The sequence below is a fragment of the Pholis gunnellus genome, assembly GCF_910591455.1.
Source record: "Pholis gunnellus genome assembly, chromosome: 3".
Lineage (NCBI taxonomy): Eukaryota > Metazoa > Chordata > Actinopteri > Perciformes > Pholidae > Pholis > Pholis gunnellus.
The window spans coordinates 2,802,744-2,821,742 of NC_136529.1; the positions used below are offsets into that span (position 1 = coordinate 2,802,744).

General features: G+C 43.3%; 2 protein-coding genes across 3 annotated transcripts; one reads left to right on the top strand and one right to left on the bottom strand.

Annotated features, from left to right (window-relative positions):
• Nucleotides 1-762: 762 nt before the first annotated feature.
• Nucleotides 763-9,488, top strand: zbtb40 (zinc finger and BTB domain containing 40). Its single transcript, XM_079186172.1, has 12 exons — nucleotides 763-836; nucleotides 1,444-1,625; nucleotides 2,557-2,948; nucleotides 3,109-3,302; nucleotides 4,346-4,550; nucleotides 4,716-5,108; nucleotides 5,513-5,719; nucleotides 6,430-6,594; nucleotides 6,720-6,934; nucleotides 7,027-7,183; nucleotides 8,083-8,312; nucleotides 8,517-9,488. Exons 2-12 carry the CDS (start codon nucleotides 1,474-1,476, stop codon nucleotides 8,730-8,732), a joined length of 2,526 nt encoding a protein of 841 aa, XP_079042298.1. The 5' UTR covers nucleotides 763-836; nucleotides 1,444-1,473; the 3' UTR covers nucleotides 8,733-9,488.
• An 817-nt stretch (nucleotides 9,489-10,305) lies between these two features.
• Nucleotides 10,306-18,510, bottom strand: cyb561d1 (cytochrome b561 family, member D1). 2 transcript variants are annotated; one of them, XM_079186708.1, is made up of 4 exons: nucleotides 18,436-18,510; nucleotides 17,603-17,995; nucleotides 16,606-16,643; nucleotides 10,306-13,310 (listed from the first exon to the last, which is right to left on the bottom strand). In XM_079186708.1, the coding sequence occupies exons 2-4, from the start codon at nucleotides 17,757-17,759 to the stop codon at nucleotides 12,804-12,806; spliced, it is 702 nt and encodes a 233-aa protein (XP_079042834.1). In that variant the 5' UTR covers nucleotides 17,760-17,995; nucleotides 18,436-18,510; the 3' UTR covers nucleotides 10,306-12,803. The 2 variants fall into 2 exon arrangements, with proteins under 2 accessions (XP_079042834.1, XP_079042833.1); XM_079186707.1 differs by having other exon boundaries at nucleotides 17,603-18,504.
• Between the last annotated feature and the right edge of the window lie 489 nt (nucleotides 18,511-18,999).

The following is an 18,999-nucleotide window of genomic DNA, read 5'->3' on the forward strand; positions in this document are numbered from 1 at the left end:
TCTTCCAAGTCATGCACTGTTGATATATATATATATATATATATATACCTTTAAAATATATATAGAAAAAGTCTAGTGAAAAAATATTATTTTTACTTTGGAGCCATTTCAGAACTTTGGACAGAGAACTTAAATGTCCTTCCATTGCCAGGTCCTCCTCCTTTATCATGAGTCGTCATATCTCACAAGGCTTTTATAGTATGATTAGAATTTTGTCGGTCAATTTTTTCCTGATGACTTCATACTATTGTTTTCTGTTTTAATTCATTTTATTCTTTTTAAATACCAATGAATGGGGGTCCTGGGGAACCCTAGTCAAAAACACCAATGGCAGCCAATGCAGTTTTATTGACAAAATAGTTTAGATAAGGTTTGCCATGGGTCCTACTTTAAATGATCACACTATCACACACTATCAGGAAGGAGGCACACTGTCAGCCATTTTGAAGGAGATTTCCTCATGAGCTCTGTAAATAAATAAACATTTTGCTATGCTGGTTGATTGTTACAGTAGTTTATTATATTCCTTGTATGTTGAATATACTGTTAGAATGAGGGATCATCTACAATACAAACTGTAAATCACTGTCTCTTAAAACAGAATAAACCACGTGTTTACATTCTGAACACAGAGGTAACTTGTACAAAACTTCTGACTAAATATTGAGGCAGTCGAAAGGCGAAAGCTCGGAGCTTTTTCTTTGACCGGAAACGTACCCATTTGGTTGCCGTACCGCCCGTCGCCATTTTCAAAACGGCTAAAGCTTTATTGCGCAGAGCAGCGTTGTTCAGCAAAGAAGTTTAAATAAAGAGACGGATCGTTTGAATAATCCAAGGTAATACAAAGACGTCCATTGACTGGAAGCTGCATGTCGGATGGTCCCTGACGACTGTTTTATTCAGATTATTAACGCTCATGTATCCCAATGAGTTTCACTGACCTAACATTAGTAACCTTTTTGAGATGACATTAGCATCCGTAGCTAAAGCTAGAGCGGGCTAGCTCACGTAGCTAAGGTATTACCTTGAAGACCCTGTGGACCTCAGTGGCGTGAGCCTGTAGCCTGAGCAGACAGTCGGCTGCTTCGTAATGTAGCGAAGGCACCCTAGTTTACGAGTATTATCCGACATGGCACTTTTTCATACGCCCAAATCCATATTCTGAATAATCTTACATTTAAATGAATGCTCTAAACTTGCACAGTAACGTAACATAAGCACAGTTTAAGCGTAAGCACTAAACTCGTTTCCTTCCTGACCACATAATCGACTATAGTATAAGGAAGCCGGTACCAATATCCATCGTAAACTGCATAAAACCTTCAAATGACTGGCTATACTCTGTATTCCGGCTTCTTCCACATTGTTGTCCGTTTGCTGGAAATATAAAACAACGCTGTTAATTTGTGAATTGAGTTTGACACGATGTTCTCTCCTCACAAGAGAGGGCGGGACGTGCTGCCCCTCAACAAGATGCTGGAGCTACCGAACTACAGCAGCCAGCTGATGCAGCAGCTGTGGGCCCTGAGGAAAGAGGGCCACTTCTGTGACTGCACAATCCTGGTGGGAGACAGCCCGCACCGCGCACATAAACTGGTACTGGCCGCCTCCAGCATGCTCTTCAGGTAGCGTGAGCATGGGCTTTGATAGATGACCTGCAGAGGTTGGTCTCTAGGTGATCTAAATGTTCGGTGGGTGTTCGGTCACTCAGGATAAGTCCAGTCTCGAGCTGTTAGAGGCAACTCGTGGAGATCATTCTTGATCATTCATCAAAGAGTAGTTTGAAAACATAATGTTAACGTCCACTTATTATTATTTTTCTGGAGCTTTAACCTTCTTCGTGCATGGAGAAAGCTTGAAAGAGGACCTTTAAATAAATAGTTTGGTTTAAAAAAAACACAACTAATAAAAGAAAGTTTGACATAAAGAGCAATTAAGAAAAATATAAGAACATATTCTCAAGTTCCTGAGGCCAAGTCAAGTGGTTACAGGCAGACTGTTGAGCATTATTACGGTGGCACTGCATTTTCTTTTCAAATATATATATATATAATATATATATATATATATATATATATCATTGCTTAGTCCTTATAATGTAATCTTGCCTGCCTGACACAGTTTCATCCATTTTTTATTGTTGCAAAGTTTTACCAGGTCAAAATGTTGACTCTAGCTTTCAGGTCAGGTCTCACACCGCCCAAGTCTAAATTACATCCCGAGTCATTACTGTGACTTGAATACGTCTAACCCGAGTCCAGGTGTCATGTTCACAGCGTTAGTCCACGTCTACACATATGTATGTATTTGGCTCTGTGACAGGAAAATCAAAGGCACTTTCTTTCATGGAGTTCATCTGTTGTTATTCACCTGTTATCTTGCTTTTACCAACTACAGCATGTGGGTCAGAAGCCAGTCGTCCCATTTAAGAAATGAATATAAATCATAGCACTGTAAAGACAATTGGGTAATAAAAGGAGAGATGACTCGTAGTGGGATAGTTTGGAACCTGTGATTTCTGTTAAACGGGAACAAAATGGTGTTCATCTCTGTCAGGTCTCTCCTGGACGGCTCCGACACCATCTCCATCGACACGGCCATGGTGTCCTCGCAGGAGTTCAGCTGTCTGCTGGACATGGTCTACACCGGCAAGCTGCCTCTCGGCAAACACAACGTGGGCCGCATCGTCGCCGCTGCAGACAGCCTGCAGATGTTCGACGTGGCGGTCGGCTTCAAAAATGTCCTCACCAGTCTCGTGAGCCAGCAACCCCCAGTCCCAGTCGTCGCTACGCAGACCCAAGGCCTCACCGTGATCAACAAAGCCCAGGGCATGAACCCTGAAGGCTCAGCTTCACCTGGCGAGGACTCGTCTCCAGACAAGACGGAGCTTAAACCTGAGCTGAAGAAAAAAGAAGGTCAGAGTGACAGCGAGGACGCAGAGTCCTCAGGTCAGTTTCAGTGTTTCAGCCATAAATGCACAGTTACTAGTTTATTAGGCACAATTAACCTAATGCAATCCAATACAACAACCCCACAATATACAACACAGCAACAATGTTCTAACGCTCTCTGACTGCACGCCATGTTTTTATGTCTGCGTGTACACAGAGGCCGAAGAAGCCAAATCCTCAGAAAGTGAAAAGGAAGAAAACAACACAACAGCAGCCGAGGCATCGAGCAGGCCTGCCACTGGTTTTCTGGAACATTCCTCTCAGCTGGTGGAGCTCCTCAGCAACATGTCGTCTATCCTGGAGCTGCTGAGCCAGGCAGCACAGAAAAGCCTGGACGAACAGGAGAGACAGGTAGAGAACAGTATGAGGGCAAATCACTGTCAATGACATCCGCAAGCACAAATTAGATTAACGCGCACGGGTGTGTGTAAAGGTCCCGCACGTGTGTGTGTGTGCGTGCATGTAGAGGGCCCGCCTCTGAGATGTAGTGGAGTAGTATTTAGTGGCGGATTAAAAACCACCTCAATACCGCTACCTAGCGTCTGTGTCAGAGTGATATCTGGCCAATCCAAAACCGAGGATTGCAACCAATTAGATTTGATGATAGAATGGTGACTGGGTTCCCCCACCTACTGTCAAAAAGAAAAAAACACTTGTGAGTGAGTATAGGTGAGAGCTTTGCCAGCAGAAGAGCAGTGATAGAAGACACTCCTCGTGCTCAAAGCTAAATCGTGGGCTTTAGTTTTGCTCGTGCGAGCAGAGATATTCTGAGTGATGTCATTTGCGTAAGCTTGACTTTTTTATAAAGTCATTTGTTGCAAATGTGGATAGTTTGAATAGTCTAAAAGGCCGTAGAACATTATGATGGAAGTATATAATTGCCATTCCCATGCTCAATTATGTCTCATAGGTTTTTGGTTGATTTATTACACAGATTTGGGGCTAAATGTTACCATTTTTTACTACTTGCACCATAATAATCAAAAATCCCTTCAAAATCCCACATTATGACACCACCTATAAGAGCTCGAGGAACACCATAGAAAAAGTAATTCGCCGATTTGCTATCTAAAAATGTTGACATTTGGAGATTTCTGTAAGAATGTAATATTTCTGCCGACCAGGGAAAAGCTGTGTTTTGAGTTTTTTTGAGTTCCTGGAAGCAGGAAGCATCGTGTTGAATTTACAGCAGCGTAACACTGAACGAACACACAGGAAAGTAGAAGCAGTCGTAAATCAAATGTCAATGTACAGGGTTCCTACTAGAACATGATCTATTCTTATAAAGCAGGTACCATTAGGAATAGACCCTGTCTCTAATATAAGCATTGCAGATGAAGGGCCGGCTCTCTCTGTAGTGGAGGAAAATAAAGGAACATTTGTGCTCCTGCCAGGCCGTGTGTCAGTGCTGTGAGGAGGAGGAGACAGACCCCAGACCAGCGCTGGAGAGGCTGGTGAGCCAGCTCAACGAGGGAGCGCTCCTCAGGCTGCTCCGTGCCGTTCAACACAAAGCTCCCTCCTCCTTTCCCTCACCGCTGCTCTCTCTGGTGGAGCAGGTGGAGAGGAACTCGCAGCCGCCAGACGGAAACCAAGCTGGAGGTAAAGAAGAGCCCTTAGTGACTGTGTGAGTGGACTATCTTCACTGTGCAATCTCACAATGTCAGCTCTAACGAAAGAAAGTGCCTGTTTTCTGTTGGTCATTGTTATATATTCATATCTTCTTGCTGGGGTGACAATAATAATATTTTTTGACATCTTTTCCAGGTGACTCAGAGAAGCAGAACGGCATCAGAAGTGATGAAAAGCAGGAGGAAGAGGATGAGGAGGGAAGCATCAAGGAGGAGACAGAAGACAAGGAGAAGGTCCTGAATGCTACGCCAGACTCCTCTCCTCCCCCCCCCTCCTCGTCTTCCTCCAAGCCCTACTCCTGTCGCTGGTGCAAGAGGGGCTTTGCCTACAAGTGTCGCATGCTGGCCCATGTGAAGCGCTGCCCCATGTCCCAGGAGTGTGAGCAGCAGTGCCCTCAGTGCCCGGAGAAGCTGGCCAACCAGCGGGCCCTGCAGCGGCATCGGGCCGAGGCCCACCGCAGCATCACGCGGGCGAAGAAGAAGAAGGTGTCCTGCGACCTCTGCGGGAGGACCTTTGCCCACCCATCAGGTGAGACTGGTCGGTTCGTTTGTACACAACACAAAGGACAACGTAGACGTCCTAGCTCTGACACCTGAACTTGAAAACGGCTTCGTGGATGCGGGGAAGCTCTCCAGGTTGAGCGGGCGCTCCATGAATGTGTAGTCCTTAAATATAATACAACCTCCACGTTTTCATTTGTAATTTCCAGAAAAGAATAGTGGTATTTTTGGGCCAATACGGTAACGTTATATGATCCTCTGATGAATGTCTTATTTCACAAACTGATTTTAAATTTGGATGTAGTTGTTGCATAAGCAGATGTTTTGTGTCCCCCTGTCCTTCATTGTAATTACTCATCATGTTGTTGTTTTTGTACGTTCTGAAATGATACTCGACTGAATGTTTGTGCTCCCTCTCTCCTCATGTCTCAGGCATGATTTACCACAAGCGCACCGAGCACTTTGAGGAGAAACCGTTCGTGTGCGATGACTGCGGTGCCAAGTTCGGCGCCAACTCGTCTCTGAAGAATCACATGAGGCTGCACACGGGAGAGAAACCGTACCGCTGCAAACACTGTGACATGAGCTTCGGCGTGGCTGCTGCACTTGCATACCACACCAAGAAGAAGCACTCTGAGGGTAACTCTCACACACACACACACACATTATCCCACTGAATGTCAATAAATGACAACCTATCATCCCCATTAATATAATTATTATTTATATCTTGAATTGGGCCAAACATCTACTTCAAAAGTAACTTCAAAACTGTAAAGTTATGTCCCCTTAAAGTGCTCAGACTCGTATTATTGTCTGACAATATTATAGAAAGGATCCGACAGAGAAAGTAAAGATTTTTCTTTATCTTTCACTTGATCCGGTTTATTGTTTTACCAGTCTCAGCTGGTTCCCCCTCTCTTCCTCTCTTGAAAACCTTCTAGATACCACTAAGCTACGCTTTCTGTACGCCAACACTGCCGTCGAGCAACACGTCACCTCGCGAGATTTCAGAGGGAGACTTCCCGTAGTGTTTTCAGACGCTTACAAGAACTATCTGAGCCTGTCAGTGTCAGTGCCACACTGCCCCGAGAGATTACATTACATTGCTTGTTTAGCGGCTGCCGTCTGCAGCTTTCTCCCTCATTATTGGACCAGTTTCAGAAATTGTTGAGAAATGTGTCAGTTAGACACTAAAGCATGGGGAAATAGGGTCCAGATTGAAAAATACCGACGTTACTCTTTAACTAAAACAACAAAATCCTACTCTGACCTTTGTATTGTGATTTGAGAAATCTCTTTTGGGTTGTTTTGTGTACGTTGAGTCAACATGTCTCTTTTGGGTTCAGGAAAAATGTACGTGTGTCAGTATTGCAAGGCCGTCTTCGCCCAGTCCATTGAGCTGACGCGGCACGTGCGAACACACACCGGCGATCGGCCCTATGTGTGCAGAGAGTGTGGCAAAGGTTACAGCCAGGCCAGCGGACTCACCGTCCACCTGCACACCTTCCACAGTGAGGAAACGCACTAACATGCATCATTTACTGTGGCAGTGATTAGATGAGATGCATATTGTCATGCTGGCTTTAACAGTAATAGAAACACATGAAGTCATAATTCTGGATTTGCTCCCTGTCAGATTTGTCGGAACCTCATGACTGTCAGAAGTGTTGTCTGAGCTTCTCCTCGCTGGAGGAGCATCGCCAGCACATCCAGGAGTTCCACCCAAAGGAATTCCACAAGTGTCCCACCTGTAGCAAGGTGTTCACCAGCGCCGCCCTGCTGGACAAACACGCAGGCACACACACCGGAACCAAGCCCTTCAGCTGTGACCTCTGCAACAAGTCTTACCAGGTAGGATGAGGTGGATAAGAGCCGCTGGTCACTTTAAAGTGGCAGTTCTTAAATGTTTTATTTTGTGTATGTGTTTATCTCTGTTGCTGTAGCAACTGTCAGGCCTGTGGTACCACAACAGGACCAACCACCCAGAGGTGTTTGCTAACCATACGCGGCAGCTCAAGACCCTGGTCCAGTGTGACATCTGCTTCAAGTTCTTTCCCAGCGCCGCCACTGTGGCCAAACACCAGGCTGCTGAGCACCAAGGTGAGGACACCACAGGCCCTGTAAGGTGACATGTGGGCCAGATGTGGCAGACAAAGCTGCTTAGCCTCTGAGACATCTTTTGCTACATCTCAACTTCAAACGGTGTCAGAATTGAAATGCAGTGCATTGTTCTTGTGTTTCTCTTCACTGTGAGCTGGTGTCATAGTCGTACCATCTAAATCAAAACTAAGTCACAACCAAGACCAGAGTGTATTGAGACCGAGACATGACCAAGACTTTGTGGGTGTTGAAGCAGATTCAAGACCAGGACAGGACCAGTGTGAGTCCCACACTGCAGGACTAACTTCAGAATAGTGGTGGAACATGCAAACCACTAACGGAGCTGAAAGATCCACATTCCCATAAAAACACCACAGAAAACAAATGAAGATTCCTCCTCATCCACCTCTCTCATTGTCATGTATATGTGTGTGTATGTATCAGTGTGCCATGACAATGTCTAAAAATAATCGTGGTCTTGATTGGTCTTAATAAAATCCAGTCCTCTTTGTCTGAGACCGAGACGAGGCCGAGTAAAACTGTGGTCGGTTCAAAGACGAGACGGAGACCTTCAAAAAGTTGGTCTCGAGACCAAGAGCGGTCTTGAGTTTAACAGCTCCTGGTGCTAAAATGCCAGCTAAGGAGACACGAAGAACAGATGAAAATAAAACCAACAATTTAATTTCACTACCATATTTCTGCCAGGATGCCCAAACACATTTCTAGTGTCTGCTTTTGCAGACTTTTAAAAGGGTTTATCCTTGTACTTTAAAGTAAAAATAAAGTAATATTGAAGGTAGAAGACAACCTGGTTTGACATCTTGTGTCTAACTGCACAGTACCTACAAGTTCTAAACCTCCTTCATTGCATTAATGACAGGAGTTTGTCTGCTCTCCAGGCTCCGCGGCGGTGGCGGTGCAGTGTCCTTACTGCCCGGCCGTGTTGGGCGGGGAGGAGGAGCTGCAGGAGCACGTCGGCAGCCAGCACGTCGGCCAGAGCACCGAGGTGTTCAGCTGCCCCCTCTGCTCCCTGGTGGGCTCATCCCAGCTGGAGCTGCAGGAGCACCTGCTCTCCTGCCACATGGAGACACAGGAGGCCGGGGAGGAGCAGGCCTCCACCTCCCACACAGTAAGTCAGATGGGCGATATACAGCAGTACACGCCGGGGTGATCTCAGCCCTCAGCTGTTAATACTGAAAAATAAGATGATAGATACATATACAAACATATTCAAAAGACAGCTGATTATTGAAAGGTTCAGCCAACAGAGCAGTGCATTTTTACCTTTTTAAAGTGAATGAATATCTAGAATATATGACGTCTGTCCAATCAGGTGATTGCAGCAGATCCAGCAGGCAATGAAGGGGCGGAGTCAATTCTCTCTGAGGAGCAGGCACAGCTGGCAGCTGCCCAGCAGGTGTTTGTGGCTCTGGCAGGTGGACGAGAGGGTGAGTCAGCGGCGGAGGTAGTGGAGGTCAACATGTATGACCTGCTGAACAGCTCGGTCACCTTCATTTGTGAGGACAAACCGCCAGGTCCTGACTCTTAACCATGACCTCTGACCCCTGGAGGAGGAGTCCGGAGCCTGCAGCAGCTTTATGCTTTCATGACTCTTCTCATCATTAAACAGCTACGACTTTGACACAACTCACACAGCCAGGACTCTTTGTGATGTAGGTTCATGTCTAGTCCACCATCATCGTTGTAGAGCTGTTTTGCAATTAAATGTGGTGAACGTGTGTTTGACTTGACATTATATACAGAAACCCAGGTTGGCTAAAGAGTTGTGTCAAACACAAAGGCAGGAAAATAAACCTGAGCTCCGTCAGGCTGCCTCGGCCGTCGGAATGTGGCCACGAGTCGTCTCACATAGCCAGGCTTGCCCTCCACAGCACGAATGAAGGGTCTGATCATTCTGGTAGAGGGAAACATGCTCTGGTTTGTCTCTCTTTCAACCAATCACAATCGTCTTGGTGTTAAACACAGAATGCATCGACGGTGCCCTTCAAAATAGATAGAAAATAGATAGCAGCCAACGTCAGGCTTCCACCCAGCGGTGTAGTGGTGGTTGATGACGTGGGTGTACTAGATAGACGGGATGGTTACTGAGGAGGAAGTGGTTCTACTCTGCTAGATATTCCGATGTGTATATAATACTGTAGATCTACCGCTGCTACTCCCAGTCTGTACCCGGTGAGTCAGACTCGGCCGTGAGTAGAGTGAACATGTATGTCCTTGGAAAGGTTTTCATGGATAAAACTTTCACAAATGTTTTATTGAGCTTTTAAAAACAACTCTGCTAATTCCCTTCACCCATTTGTTCCCAAAGACGTAGGATAAGGAAAAATGCCACATTTGTTCTGATTCGTCAAAAGTCTTGAAATTTGGTTTGGACTTACCATGGGCAAGTATTTAACAGTATAACTTAGAATATTTAAGATGACATCAACAATCACACTTTGATCAATGGTCAAATGAAGGATTTCTGTGTAAAATGATGAAAAACACTGAAATTGTTTAATAAATGTCTTACATATCTATTGTTACACTGTATATGTGCACATATCTTTGATATTCAATTTGATTGATTACTTCATAGATTTTTATATTCTATTTATATATTCCATAGAAATAAAAGTTGCAGAGAACTATTTTAATTCATAGAGCAGATGAAAACATTCACCTGAGGAGCCGTTCTCTCCTCGTTCCAAAGGGTTTGAATGCCCTTCAGGAAGTATAACGTTTGCTTCTATTAAACCTCACAACTCGCTCTTCTGAGCTAACTATGGATAACGATAAGAAAAACATCAAATACTGGAAACGTTATTCTTTGAAATGCTGAGGCTAGAACATAAAGATAACACGTGGCTGCATTGCATTCTGGGTTGTTTGCAACTGAAGGGTAGAAACTGGTGTCACTCTTCTACACTGGACGTGTCCGTGAGAAACGACAGCTCCGGAGATGTTCTCCTCTCACATGTACAGTTTTTACATTTGTTATTCCACTTAACCAGGAACATATGGCATCGAGACAACTCGTCCAGGAAGGGTTCATCACCAGGAAAGAAATGCTCTTCAACGGTAGATTTGTCTCATTAGAAATAAAAAGCAAATAATGCAAATTCAAATGTAGTTATTTGTTTATTACAGAAGGTTCACACGTAACAAATACAAACCTACAACCTCCATTGTGATCACCTCATGAACGCTCAAACAGCAACGGCCTGAGAAGCACGCTGAACACATTCAAAGTAAAGAAGTTACAAAATTCCCTCTGAATTATTTTCTACATTTATTGCAGTACATGCTTTTCACCCAAGCTGAAGTCAAATCTAGTTTGGGGAAGAACTCCTGCGTTGCATGCCATCACCCAGCATTGAGCACGTTCTACATGTGATGTGTAGTTATGTGTCTTGCTGTACAGAAGTCACACTGTAGGTACCGCTGCTTGCAGTCTGAAGGCCATCCCATGATTTGTAATGGATTTAACACTATGTCTGATTCATATTTGCATATTTTGCCTAGTAGTGAATAATAAGACAAAGAGGTTGAGGCAAGGTGCTGGAGGATCAGTACATACGACAGGTCTGTGCATGAGCTCAGCATCCATCGGCCTCAGCAGGCTCTCACTGAGTGTTCCCTGAAATAACAGGACTAGACTGTGAAGCCACCTAACAACAGTATCAAATGGGTTGAATTGTATTTGTAGTTTGGTGAGATTTGAAGTGAATTACTAGATTATAAAGCCATGGGATCATCATCACTGTAGTATCCTGAAAAAGAAAATGTGAATCTATATAAGTTCTGTACGCTCTAGAGCATCTACTGGGTTCAGGGAGAGACCTCTGGTCAGTCTGCTCTCTCTCTGTAGAAGTAGTGGGAAGTGGATTTCTATACCCACAAACATTATAGACTCTGGAACTTTGGCTAAAGGCAGCGCTAAAGTGACACCACCAATGATTACCAAGGAGTTTATCAGTCTATTCATTCTATCACACGGATTGACTTTTATGTATCGTGTTGTTTTATCCAGTGTAGATGTTGTCTTGCTGTTGTTGCCCAGATAAAACATGTGCCTCGGAGACGTAAAGCCCTCTGATGTTCATTTATAAGGAAGCTGGCTTTGATTCATTTCACCTTGACTTATAACTAGTTCTGAATTGGATGGAAAAGTGCAGTTATTAGTACAATCTTTAGGTCTATCTCGCAGAGATATTGAGCGGACTGGACAGAAGTCTTTTGTCCTTTATGACGTAGCAACACATTCATTTTTCCGTTTAATTACCACAACAAACGAAATACAAAGAGACAAAGATAAGTAGTAGCTCATGAGCCAGAGGTGCTACATGTAGTTTATAACATGGTAACGCCATCAGTGCTATCATTTTTATAATCAAATTAAGAAACCCAATTTGTAACACCAATGATAACGCGAGACACTTCAAATGCCTGAGCTGGCAGCTCGTAGCTAACAGCGCTAACAGTGTTTACCTGAGGGAGACATTACTCCACTATACCTTCACATAGCCAAGAGGTGTTTGCTGCTATATTAATGTTCAGAGTGTCGTATATTGCCCCTTTAATATAAAAAATGTTGATTGATGGAACTTAATGCCAAACTGCTTCGTGTAGCACCTCTGAGCGGCCAAGACAGACAACACAAAATATCATAAATGAATAAATAAATAGAATCATCATAAACATCAGCGTCATCACTGAAGCTGTGTCCTCACATAAACATCATTTCCCTTCAGAAACCAGTCTCTACACACTGTCTTTGAGACGTTGTCACTGCATAAGTAGTGCAAATGTTCCTCTGGAGGTAAAAGATGTTCAGGTGTCCTCCAGCTACACCGATGGAATCGCCTCCTGTAGTTTAGCTCGATGACCGTGTCCTACTGTCCTGCTCCATGTGTGTATACATAGTGTCATTAGATTCTTTAAACATGTCGTCGTGTTTCTTATTATAGCTTATTCTTATTAAGTGTGTTAAGCTGCAGTTCTTCTACTGGCCACTAGGATGTATCATTCTTTTAAAATAGTACACACAACCTAGTACTGCATACAGTCCAATTAATGACTACTGCCCAAGAACTTTATATTTTGTAGCCGAACATCACTTCTTCCAATTCATTACATAATTACTGTTTATCACTTAACTGATTTATCAAATGGAATACTTGTAACTCTCCACACGAAAACACATCTGCTAGCCTGCTGCCAACAACAAAGACAAATTGTAACTTTGGTTCCTACAGCTACAGTCACTTCACACAATCACGTGAGTGGAAGATACTGAACCCTAAATGTCTCTCTCTTTCTCATCAATGTGTCAGTGTGCGTGGTTGGTTTAGAGTGTGATGAGCAGGTGGTAGCTAGCATGGCAGCCTCTGCCATCAGTGGAAGTGTTGATATGCAGTTACAAGCGCTACGAGTCTCCAGAAGACTAGAAGGTTTTTATATAAATGCAGACTGTGGGACTGCCAGCATGTCGAGCTATTTGCTTTAGTTATTTGACTTTAGGGGAGGACTCTTCAATGTGATTGTCTGGGCCTCTGACTACAATGTAGACCTTATATGGCCACTGAGAGAACAAAGAGGATCTGCCTCTATGTGCTTCCTAGCTCGTGATCTTCTTGCGGGGCAGGTAGGCGTTCGTGATCTGGTTCATCACCACCAGAGCGGGGAAGAGGGGCAGCAGGAGGAAGCCCCACCAGGCCACGCCTTTCACCGTAGCCTGGAACCAGTCTGAGAACATGGCCGACACCACGGTTACCGTGGCCAACAGGTAGACCAGCAGGCCACAGGTGGCGTGGTACAGCTTCAGCCTCAGCGGAGAGGAGGACAGACACAGCAGCTTAGGGAAGATCAAGCAGATACCGCAAGCCGCTTGGAGCACGGTGGCAGCCAAGGTGCTGATGCCCAACCAGCTGTGCCAGGAGACCAGGTGGGGGAGCTCCGACACGTTCTTGCTGGCAAACATGAAGCCCAGGCCAGTGGCCGCAGCGATCAGGACCAGAGCCTGACAGACCCAGTGGAGACGGACTTTACACTTCCGAGATTTGAAACAAAAGGGGGATCCTTCAGCCGAGAAGAGGAGGATGCCTTCAGTCATACACAGGCAGTACTGCAGCAGAGAAAAGACACAAAAGTGTAAATACAGGTGTCTTCTTCTCTTCTTTGCAAAGCAGATATAATGTGTGTGTGTGTGTGTGTGTGTGTGTGTTTGTGTGTAAAGAAACACAAAACAATGGGTTCTGACGTAAGAAAGGGGAATAAAAAAGACCTAGTCATTGTCTAAAATATAACTTTAAGTCACACTTACATTTACCTTTAGCATAAAGCTTCCCTATGAGTGACTAATGTAAGACTTGTCACGCAATGCATTATGGGTTTCACAGAAGAGAAACAATGGAGGCTGCAACAGCGAAACCAAACCAAGTGTGGGAGACAAAACAGAAATAGTTAGCTAAATGTAATGGATAAACAAATAAATGGTAAATGGACTGTACTTGTATCTCTCTTTTCTCGTCTTCCGACCATTCAAAGCACTTTAACACTATATGTCATCATTCACACACTGATGGCAGGACTACCATGCAAGCTGCCACCTGTCCATCAACATTCACACACCGTAGGAACAGCTACAGGGGCAATTTGGGGCTAAGTGTCTTGCCCAAGGACACATGGACTAGTGGAGCAGGGGATCGAACCGCCGATCCTCTGATTGAAGGACGACCCCGCTATTGTTGCCATAGCACAAAGCTCTCACCTCAGGCTCAGCCATGGCTACTTATCAAAGGGAAAAGGCTACGTTTAAATGATTGTGTGTTTTTTATGCTGTCGTTTGTGGTCACATCAGCACATATTTAGGTCACTTTCGCCAGTCTGAAACAATGGATAATTCTAGTTTATTACAACTTGGGTTTGTTTTTGTAGTTTTGACCATAATGTCTCTTGTTCATGATAACACTGTAAACCCCAAAGTAATGACTGAGATGTGTGAACGTGGTTACATTGCTGCAGCAATCTCTGACGGTGTAGACCGGTTGTTAAAATAACAACAAACTAAAAGGGAGTACAACTAAACTGAGTAATGATTCATCCTACAGGAGAACTATGTATGTTGAACCAATCGGTTTTTCCTGTTTTTCCACGTTGCAGCGCTGTTACTGCATTCACAGATCTCAGCAATTACTTTAGTGAGAATAGTGCTTATGATTTTGATTGATATCATGGCCAAAATTATGACAATAAGCCCAAATTGTAATAAATAGGAATTATCCTTTAATTGTAATGCAGCATGAAGACTGTCATGTGATTTTCTTACACTGTACGCCAAAACAACCAGACACAGGAACAGTTTCTTCCCACTATCAGAGCTGTGTTAACGTTGTCCCTAGCTGATATTCTGATTCTCTGTTTAACCATTTGCATCTTCAGTATAGGAACCAATGGGTTTGAGGGAAGTCAGACAGCACTGAGAGATAGAATAACATGTTGGTTTGGGCTTTTTCACGGGACTTTATCTTGTGAACATAATTTCCCATCCTCGACTGGACAGTAAAGTTGACTCTACTCTATTTACTGAGTAAAATGTAGAATAATACCAGCGTTATCCTTTAAGTGCTGGTGGTAGAGTTACCTGCAGTGTGATGTAGAATGATCAGTAGGAGGTTAAACTGTCCACTGGAAGTTAGAATGAGGTGTCCATAGATTCTATTTTATCAATCAGAAATCAGCATCATTACAATATAATTGTATCATGATACAAAAATCAACATGTCTGTATATTTAGTGCCACGTCACTATGAGACTCTACGCCACTGTGCCATTGAGCCTTAATGGCCAGTGATGGCAGAAGTCTGTTTTACCGGTTCCACTGTTGGAACATTTTCATATTACATAAAGAGCAGCTACTGAATGAAAGGATTAGGGAAGTGAACATTGCGGATCAGACTTCATGATGACACTATATGACTGATAATCACGCGGTGACACCATGACAACCTGTAAGCAACTAACTTATTCAAGGTCAGTTTGTAACACGATACCTGACGCAGTGATGCTACGCAGTCAATCTATTATTCACAGCGGAGACAAGAATGAGCCGCGGACAATAGAGGGCGAGTCTACAGGTATGTGGAGGGTTTACAGGAGACTTCATGTTTTACCAGTCAAATCATATCCTGCATTCTTTTAGCAGTTTACATGTGTTTATGTCAAAGACCAGATATCACATGATTACTTCCTAACCTATATTTCAGCAGTTTGATACGCATTACTGAAAGACCTGCCTGAATGAATGTGTGAATCACTGAAGTGTTGGACCATTCCCACTGATAACTCTTGTCCATTACTCAATGATATTAATATGTCCCAATGCTTCAAACTAAGGAGGAAATAAAAGCCAATAAACTCATGTCAGGTCATGGTCCCTTCATATTTTTTTCTCGTAATTATGAGGAAAAAAATCCTCAAAAGGTATGTGTAAGTGTTAAAAGATGGTTTTGTCATAAAAGTCATTGGTTTCTCGCAATCATCATATCATTATCTAATGATTATGATAGAGACTCTTGTCATATTTAAGAGCAGGGTTGGATTAACCCACTACGGTGCAGTCACGCCACCAAATTAAAGCTGCCACTTCAATGTAATAACGTGAAGATCTTTCTCTAGAGCCAGAGTTTGGTTCTGGGCTCCTGTAGAAACATGGAGGACTACGTGAAGAGGACCAGCTCCCTCTGTAGATATGAAGGGTTCACTCTAAGCCAACGAAAACGCAACGATTCTTACTATCATGTGATTCATTATACCCTTATGAAAACATGGTTAAGTATATTATATTTCATTTCTGCCAATAGATGGCCTGAATTCCAACACACTGTACCTTTAAGTATTTTCCAGTCCATTTACCAAACTTTATTTGTATCATTCCATCCTCACCCATTGTAGGAGCAGTGGGCTGCTGTGAACCAACAGCCGTGCCATTACTAGTAATAATTGATTATCTATCAGGATTCTCTCAAGATCATGCAACATGAAGATAATCAAACTAATAATCAAATAAACGTTCTTTGCTTAATAGTTTTATATTATAAATAACCTACAAAAAACAAGGTAGTTCATGTTTTTATACTCGAGATGAATGTGTGTGATTTATCAAAGTAATGCCGTACTCAGACCTACACACACTGAAGGGAGTTGTCACAGAGTAGGTTGAACCGTGACAATAAGTGCACAGCCCTGAAGTGTCTGGTTGAACAGAAGCGGTGAGAGACTGATCACACCGTCAGGTTCTGTCACAGCGCACAATGAGAGGGCGTGAGTGAGACCAACCCATGATCAGAAGAGGAGAGACAATAAGAACGAGGAGACGGTGGAGAAGGTGAAGTCATGTACTGTATGGACTGCAAACTTACTGCAACAGACATGCACACAGGATGCCATGAAAACAGACCTGGAATACAAAGAAACACCTGTGAGCATCTTGCAATTTAAAATGTTTGGAAGTTAATTAAAGACAACACAGTAGAGTGATCACAATTGTTTCCAGATTTGAGTTCTAGCAGGGTTTCAGTGGGGCTCGCTACAGGCTCACCGTAGTTTATCCAGTTTCCAAATGACATTACCAACGTGATTATCACACGACACAGCTGAAGGAAACCGTGGCAGCAGATTTCACATGGACTGCACGCTCAATCGGACAATATTTTGTGCTCCACTCAACTCACAGAAATGAATCTGATAATAGTTGTGCTAACTGATTAATAATGGGTTGTTTATCTTCTAGATATAGAGCGTCATTCACTGGTCTCAGCTTCTCCAATGTGAGGATTTCACAAGCCGTTTCATCTCAATGCAGTTATCACAGTGGGCATTTATCAGAAGGCATTTTAGAGATGGCATAATTATGCTATTTGAAAATTCCATACAATCAGTAGTTAAATAATCACTGTACCCAAATAGAAATCAATATACATATTACACAAATATAGCAGTACAAGTCTTCACAGTAATATTAAAGGAGTATTATAATAAATATCCTAAGTGTTAAATGGCACAAACACTGATACAATAACCCTTTAAAATGTGATAAGTTATTAAGAGGATATTTTATAATTTTGCATTACTTTGTTTTATATAAATCACCCCTTCATTTTCTGCTGCTTCATTGTCAAGTTTCTAATAAGAAAATTGAGAGATTAAGTTGATAAATAAAGCTATATGAGGAGGCTAGTAGTCTTTTCTATTAATTATATATATACAAAATCAACGAATTACTCGAGTCTAAAATCATTTATATAAACTATGGCACTTTTAATGAAAAAGTTATTCTCTTTTGATAGGATGATATAAGTGATGAACTAGTGTTTTGGTCGGCAGGATGTGTCTCCCAACATCCATCTGTCCACTCACTGGTTCCGGGTCTGGACAGCAGGGAGATGATGAGGGTCAGGCCCAGGCCGGTGACATGAGCCGCTATCACAGCCGCCCTCCGGAGCCACACAAACAGCCAGTAGTCCCGCATCCCCAGCCCCTCTCCCACCGGACTGTACTCCACGTCAGACGGCATGCCACTGGATCACCTGCCGACTCCGGCGGGTGAGCTGAAACGGAGAGACGCAGCGCGTGTGTTGTCGCACCACTGCACGCGCTCCATAATCATTTGGTGGAGGCGGATGAACCGGACAGCTGTCTACAAGCTAGATGTGTGATTCGATGGACCACAAACAGGCGGTACTTCCGGTATGTAGTTTTTCTCCGCGTCCAGGTGAAGCGTCTTATAGTTTTATTAATGTACGGCCTTACCTAAAAACAAAAAATGTGCAAAGGGTATAATATTTAATGAATATAGGAACTGAACTTTTACTACAGCCTACCATTCACGGTGTGGTTTCTGTGGTACTGAAGCAATCCACGTCGGTTACGTTTGTCTCCATTTCCCGAGGAAAATCTGTTGTTCAGACTGTATTAGTTTTGCAAGTTCCGTTTAGACGTGAAACATCTGTTAACTTTCCAGTCGTAGTAGTGGTTTTCGGCAAATTGACGAAACGGAAGAAGCGGACGCTATTTATTAATCCTCCCGAGGCAAATGCGGTCCGACTATGCATTACAGACTGGGTCGGCTAATGTGGGCGGATTAAAAGGTCTGGACTGAGGCTAACACTATCCGACAAGCTGACGGTTGTTCTCGTACTGTTCTTTCAACTTCTCACATCCTCTAAAACCAAAGTCCCAGCAGTGTGTACCTGGTGCACAGTGAAGATTGGAAGTCTCTTAGCTGTCACGGCTGACGGCCCGTATTGTCCTGTAATACATCCATGGTATTGTTTTGGTTTCACTTCCTGGTTTGGCTCGTTCGTGAACGCCGAAGAGTAGGAGAGCAATGAGATGGTTCACTTCCATTTCCTGCTTTTCAACTTAGTCGCTTGGTATTCAGTTAGATGGCGGTCTGGTTAAATCGCCACAGCGTGCTCCAAACTGCCAACGGGATTTACCTCGTATGCATTATGATAATGCATCATTTATTATTATTATTATTATTATTATTATTATTATAAGTGGCACAAACTTGTGCTGGATACATTTAAATAACGGAAAACATGTCACTTAGTACTCTCTTCCAGCCCTTTCAGTAAACTTCATGTCGTTCCTAATTCAAATATGACTGACTTTTCAGTGTCACTGTTTTTGTTTTATTATAGACTATATAACTTGTGGTCTCTGGTTACCACACAGCACATGATTTTATTCCTTAATCAGTTAGCATTTCATTATTTAATATTGTTTCTCAGTTGCCTTGTTTAAATATC

Bases quoted from the DNA above. Each gene is read 5' to 3' on its own strand.
- zbtb40 (XM_079186172.1), top strand. From the start codon at position 1,474: ATGCTGGAGCTACCGAACTACAGCAGCCAGCTGATGCAGCAGCTGTGG. The intron at 4,551-4,715 runs GTAAAGAAGAGC...CATCTTTTCCAG, and splicing joins AGACGGAAACCAAGCTGGAG to GTGACTCAGAGAAGCAGAAC. The intron at 8,313-8,516 runs GTAAGTCAGATG...CTGTCCAATCAG, and splicing joins AGGCCTCCACCTCCCACACA to GTGATTGCAGCAGATCCAGC.
- cyb561d1 (XM_079186708.1), bottom strand. From the start codon at position 17,759: ATGCCGTCTGACGTGGAGTACAGTCCGGTGGGAGAGGGGCTGGGGATG. The intron at 16,644-17,602 runs GTGAGTGGACAG...TTTGTATTCCAG, and splicing joins GCTGTCCAGACCCGGAACCA to GTCTGTTTTCATGGCATCCT. The intron at 13,311-16,605 runs GTAAGTTTGCAG...TCTCTGCTGCAG, and splicing joins CTGTGTGCATGTCTGTTGCA to TACTGCCTGTGTATGACTGA.